The sequence below is a fragment of the Chrysochloris asiatica genome, unplaced genomic scaffold, assembly GCF_000296735.1.
Source record: "Chrysochloris asiatica unplaced genomic scaffold, ChrAsi1.0 scaffold00546, whole genome shotgun sequence".
Lineage (NCBI taxonomy): Eukaryota > Metazoa > Chordata > Mammalia > Afrosoricida > Chrysochloridae > Chrysochloris > Chrysochloris asiatica.
Genome location: NW_006409064.1, coordinates 536837 through 543485, shown reverse-complemented (window position 1 = coordinate 543485; position 6649 = coordinate 536837). Strand labels below are relative to the sequence as shown.

The 6649-nt window shown below is 38.2% G+C and overlaps 1 protein-coding gene across 1 annotated transcript; it reads right to left on the bottom strand.

Moving 5' to 3' along the window:
• Positions 1-1021: 1021 nt before the first annotated feature.
• LOC102820258 (olfactory receptor 1N1-like) lies at positions 1022-1951 on the bottom strand. Its single transcript, XM_006877641.1, has one exon. It carries the CDS (start codon positions 1949-1951, stop codon positions 1022-1024), a length of 930 nt encoding a protein of 309 aa, XP_006877703.1.
• Between the last annotated feature and the right edge of the window lie 4698 nt (positions 1952-6649).

The window sequence follows — 6649 nt, the reverse complement described above, 5'->3', positions numbered from 1 at the left end:
GTGTACTGTAAGATGAGTTGGGTTGCTAACAACAACGTCTGTGGTTCAAGTCTACCAGCCACTCTGCAGGAGAAAGATGAGGCTTTCTGCTCCCTTAGAGATGTGCAACCTCAGAAACACAAGATCTCTATGAGTTGGAACCGACTCCATGGCACATCACCACCACCGCCACCACCACCACTCTTGCCTATGTTTAAAATCTTAGCCATAACTATCAGAAATTTCAGAGAGACTCTCAGACATAGCATAAACACACATATATTTATAGATGAGGGGATAAAGGAACTAAAAAGATTTCTTTTAATAGTGGTGATGGCATTGGTGATGTCAGTGGTGATAGCATTGAAGACGATAATTTTCATGGTGATTCTGATGACAACCAAGGTGACTGTTGTAAAGGTGTCAGTGAGGACCTTGATTATTAAATCACTGGTAGAAATGACAAGACAATAAAAATGTAGTAGTTATGTCAGTGAATAATCAAATTTCAATGGTATTATTGTTAGAAGGCAGTGTTTTAAAACTGCTAATCCAATCTACCCCTCATGTGTATGAGGGGGCTTCAAAAAGATTGTGGGAAAATGAAATTAAAAGATAATAACTTTTTCTATGAACCTTTTGAAGCTTCCCTGTTAATTAAAACCTATATCTAGAGAGGGACCAGTCATTGGGGAAGAGCATCATACTTGGTAAAGTAGAAGCTCAATGAAAAAGAGAGACCCTTAATGAGATGGATTGAAACAGTGAATGCAACAGTGGGCTCAAACACAGCAGTTATGAAGTTGGTGTTGGAGCAGACGACATTAAGTGTGTTATACAAGGGTTGCTGTGACTTGGAGTCGACTTGTATGGCCCGTAATAACAGCAAGAACAAAGTGGGACCTAGAATCTAGTTCTCCTGATTTCTACTTTAGTGTTCTTTCCAATCGATTGAACAGCCTTTGTGCTAACAGACTCACTTTGCAAATGTGACAAAATGGGGAGTGATTTCCCCCAAAGTGCTTAGTTATGGGGATTACCTCTAATCCTGAGAACTCTCCATGCCCAGAATCCTTTTCAGAGAACTCCTCACATCTTTATTTCTCAGACTATAAATGAAAGGGTTGATAGTGGGGGTTACCAGGGTATACATGACAGCAGTGACTACCTCCCCAGAAGAATGAGACTTTGATGGCGGCTTCAGATAAGCAGCAAAGACTGTGCTGTAAAATAGGATGACTGTGGAGAGGTGGGAGCTGCATGTAGCCAGAGCTTTCTTTTTCCCCTTTGCAGATGGAACCCTAGCTACAGCATGGAAAATATAGGCATAAGAGCTTATAATACAAAGGAGAGGACAGATTCCTAAAAGCCCAGTGAGAGCCATCACTAGTTCCTCATTGAGGTGGGCATCAGAGCAGGAGAGCCCTAAGAGTGGGCCTAGATCACAGAAGAAGTGGGGAATCTCTTGATTCATATAGAAGGATAGCTGGGATAGCAATAGGGTATGGACCAGAGAGATGGAGTGGGCCATTCCCCATGACCCAACCACCAGCAGGCCACATCTGCAAGGAGTCATCAGGAGTGGGTAACGCAGAGGATGACAGATAGCAGCATAGCGATCGATAGCCATGGCAGTCAAAAGCAGGCTGTCCATATCAGCAAATACAGCAAAGAAGTATAATTGGGCCAGGCATCCAAAGAAAGAGATAGATCCATTACTGGTCCACAAAGTCTCCAGCATTTTGGGAGCTGTGGTGGAAGTGAAGCAGAGATCCACCAGAGAAAGCTGGCCAAGGAAGAAGTACATAGGAGTGTGTAGGTGAATGTCAGTACCAATAGCCAGCAGAAGTAGCAAGTTGCCTAGGAGGCCCAGCAAGTAGATGGCTAGGAAGACACCAAAGAAGAACTGCCGTTGCTCAGGATCATTGGACAACCCCAAGAGGACAAAGTCAGGGGCCTTGCTGCAGTTCATTCTGGGCTTTGGTTTACTGCAAGAAGGGGATCAATGTGAAGATGATTCACTCACTTTCAGGCACTGGTGTGAGTTGCATCCTGGGTCATATGGTTTTCCCTTAAATCACCACTATGAAGAATGGAGAAAAGAAACAAAAGTAGCAATGGAAGGAATGAGAGTTGAACTTCATACAGGATGGTGAAAGTGAGGATGCACAAAGTGAAGGAATGAGGGGAACAATGGAGGCTTCCTGGAATTCTTTCAGTATGAAAGATCTCTTTTAATGAAACGTTGTGTTACAGGATGGTAGAACTACTTGTTTGTGAATCTTTTCTAGATTGTGAGCTTTTTGAAGACACAGGCTGAATTCTAGTATTTAGACATTGTAGAAGGTCAAGAATTGCTCCTATTAACCGGTGTAGTCACTATTCTAGTTCAAGCCATTGTTGATTGATTAGAGTACTGCTCTCTCTTAATTAGTTTAACCTGCCCACTTTTGCCCTGTCCAATACAAGGCCACACAGCAGACAAATTGATTTGTTACAGAAAAGAAAATATGGTCATGTCACTTCTTTGTTTCAAAATAATGCATGTCTTTTCTTGTTAAAAAAAAGTAAAAAACAAGCAATGGAGAACATTGAAGTTATGAAAAAAATTTTTTTAAAAAAATTCCTAACATTTACTTCAAAACTCAGTGTAATTTTGACCGCAAGGCACTTCACCAATCTCATCTTGCACCATAGTCCACTCATTCTTTGCTCCTAAACCACACTGACTGCGTTTCATTCCCTCCCATATGCCATGTTCCCTCCCTTCACTCGGAGTCAACTCCTGTTTCATCGTCTCATTCTCTGAGCAAGCTTTTGAGCTTATAATCAAAGTCTTATGATGGATCATGTGACAGGCATAGTTTCATTTTCTTTATCCACTTATGTACTCATAACTTCCTTTATTATATCAATCTTTAAGTATTCCAATGGATCAGTGATTTAGGATAAATATTAGACATAACTTTTTCCAACTTCATGTGTATTTTATTTGAATACTTGAGAACTGTGTCCCTCAAACCTCAGTGTGCATGAGAACCACCTGTAAGCTAGTTAAATTGCAGATATTTGTGCTCCACCCCAAAGATTTTGATCTGGAGTGAGATGCTTTTGAATTATGGCATTGATGAAGAATATTGAATATACCACACACTGGAAAAATAATGAATAAATCTGTCTTGGTGTACAGCAAGAATGCTCCAGATGTACTTTTTCTTAATGCACTTTGGGCATACTCTCAGTAAGAATCAGTCCCTGGAAAAGAACATTATGCTTGGGAAAGCAGAGGGTCAGTGAAGAAGGCGTAGCTCCTCAGTGACATGACTTGACACAGTGGCAAAAATGCTGGGCTCAAACCCAGCAACGGTTTTGAGGATGAAACAGGATCGCTATGAGTTGAAAATGACTCAACAGCACCTAACAATAATAGCATGTTCCCAGGTGGTACTGATGTTGCTAGTCTGCTGAGTAGAAGTCAAAATAGAAGGCATCATATCAACCATGCCTGTACCATTCCTTTATTCCTTTTCCCCCTCTGAGGAGTCTTCAAATGGAAAATATATATAATGGAGAAGCTATGTGTTAATTTTTTTTTTTTTTTGCATTAAAATAAACTCATAGTAACTTGCAGAATAGGATCTAGTTTGAGGTACAAAGAAGGGTAAGACATCAGTTTGAAAACAGCCCCTATCAGAACAACATGGAATCTGTTAAAATTGAAGCAACAGTAAACATCAAATTTATGGTGAAGCTTGGGTGGAAGAATGGTGAAATCATTGATGCTTTATGAAAAGTTATGGAGACAATGACACAAAAGAATCAGCAATTTACAAATGGAAACTTGTTTTAAGAAGGAATGAGATGATATTTAGGTTGACGCCCACAGCAGAGGACCATCCACATCAATTTTTGAGGAAACCATCTTGTTTGTGCCCTAATTTAAAAGGTCTTATGATTAATAGCAGAAACAATAGCCAATACCATAGGAATCTCATTTGGTTTAGCTTACACAATTCTGACTGAAAATTAAAGTTGATGAAACTTTCTGTTCCAGATGGGTGCCAAAACTGTTGTGCCCAAATCAGTTGTAGACAAGAGCAGAACTTTCAATCAGATTTTTAAAAGTGAAATCAAAATTCTGAAGTATTTCTTGGAAAAATTGTAACAGGAGATGAAAGATGGCTTTACTTGTACGATCCTGAAGATAAAGCACAATTAAAGTAATGACTACCAAGAGGGAAAAGTGGTCCAGTCAAAGCAAAAATACACCAGCCAAGAGCAAATGCCTTGGCAACAATTTTTTTCTTTCTTTTTAATGCTTAAGGACTTTTGCTTGAAAGAATGATAACATATACTTATTATGAGACTGTTTTGAGAAAGTTAGCCAAAGATTTAGCAGAAAAACACTCAGGAAAACTTTATCAGAGAGTTCTTCTCCACCATGAGAATGCTCCTGCTCATTCCTCTCATCAAACAAGAGCAACTTCGTGAGAGTTTCAACGGATCTGGCTCCTTCTGGATTATTTTTGTTTTTGTTTCCTCACCTAGTGTGGTGTTGTAGGATAATGCAATGGGCCACAAGGTGGGTGGTTCAAGCCAGCTGCTCTTCGGAGACTCTATAGAGGGTCGCTATGAATAGGAACCTACTCAAGGGCACTTAACAACAACAGCAATCTTAACAAGTTTTTAAAGGGCACGATTTTTTAAAAAAAGAAGAATGCTAAAGAAACTGCATTGACATGGGTCGTTAGGGATGGGCTAAATGGCTGGTGTCATCACTTATGAAAGTGTCTTGACCTTCATGGAGATCATTTTGAGAAATTAAGTTTATATTTTAAATTTTTGTCTTTTTATTTCATTTTCCACTAACTTTTTGAAGTCCTCTAATATTTCTAGTTCTCTCTCTATTTTAATTAGAACTTGAGAATTCCCCATCTACTACAAGATTAAGACTTTCCCTTCTTCTTTATTTATCTTGGTAATACTTTCTGAAGCTCAGACAGAGCTTCTACCAAGTTGAATTTTTTGATGTTGTTATATACATTACCAGGTTTTTCATTTGGAAAATCTGAAGCTCAAGTTGGATTTCAGGCCACATATAGCTCAGTATGGAGGTCATGTGAATAATATTTCAGCATCTAGAAGTTGTGAGGTCTTCTCTGTTCATTTCTATAACTTCAGTCTCAGATGGACTGTCTCCCAATATCTTAGCATATCTCCACCATATCCTTCAGCTAGTGCTCTTTATGGCCAAACTTTTCAAAAACTCATTGCTAATTACTCTACAAACTCATTGTCTTAGTTTCTATTCCCTGTTGAACTCACATCAATCAAGCGTTTGCCCTTGCCATTACACGGAACTTACTCTTGTTAATTTAGAGTTTTATTTTTAGCCCTTTAGTTACTTGACCTTTCTGTGTCAAACAATTTTCTTTGCTTCGGGTTGAGGATACCGCCATATGCTCTGGTTTTCCAGTGAACTTTCTGGCAGTAACTTCTCAGTCTCCTTACTGGCTCCTTCTCTTCTTTTATTATTCACTTTTGAACCTCTTCTCTATTTGCTAGTTCCTTGCTTTAAATATCTATAAAAAGATAACTTTCAAATTATATCTTCAATTCCAACCAATCTCCTAAACTCCATCTTTAACTTGCTACTAGATATTTCCACATATACTACCTTGTAGCAATTTCCCACAGTTTCTTATAGATTTCCATACTGACTTGGAAATAGATTCACAAAGTAAATGGCCTTCTAAGGTTATCTAGACCTAATATTGCAGAATTTATACCATTTTTGAATTCTGAGTCCATTACCTTGTCAAATGTCACCTTGCACGCTTAGCTGTTGGCTTCCCAGTCTCCATCTCATGAGTGACAACCTTAAAAATCTCCACTCTATTTGATGTTTGATGCTCTTGGTGGACAGAACAGACCAGAGAATTCAGGGTGGTTTTTGCCAACCTTGGTGAGAACATGTAAGAAGGTAGAGCTGCTTCAGGTTAAGAATCGAACATTACCAATCTTCATGTCACTTGGGACCAGAAAGAATCTTTCTTGACCTTGGAGACTCAGTTCCCAGAGTTACTCATTAGTGACAAATCTGGAGAAATTTACCATTGAAATCACTGCTTAATTATGGTGTGGAAAAATTAAATAATTAATTAAACAGTAATTTAACATTAAATTTGAAGTAAAATCAGAAAGATTACTTAAAAACCATAATCTAAAGTCAGAAAAGATTGAAAAAGTTGACATATAGCCATAACATTTCATGGCCTTGACAGAAACCTCTCATACGTATATATGCATGTATTTGTATAGCCTTCTTAATGCATGTAGAGTTATATATTCAGGCTGCTCGTTTGTCATCTCCCCTTAGATATCTTTCAGTTGTATTAAAATTAATTATATGCAAACTTTAATTCCAATCCCTTTTCTTCTCCTGTTTCTTTATCCAGTACTTTCCATTTTAATAAATGGTCTATGGTGCATCCATTTTCCGAATCCATTTAGGAATAATATTTAGTATTTAGTAACAGAGACTGACAATACAAAGTTTTAAGCAAATAAAAGTTTATTTTTCTTTCATGTAAAAAAATGTGTTAAGTGGTTGCTCATTGTGTTTTTGATTTGCATTTCCTTGATGACATATGATGTTGAACATCCTTTC

Coding starts and splice junctions, on each gene's coding strand:
- LOC102820258 (XM_006877641.1), bottom strand. CDS start 1,951: ATGAACTGCAGCAAGGCCCCTGACTTTGTCCTCTTGGGGTTGTCCAAT.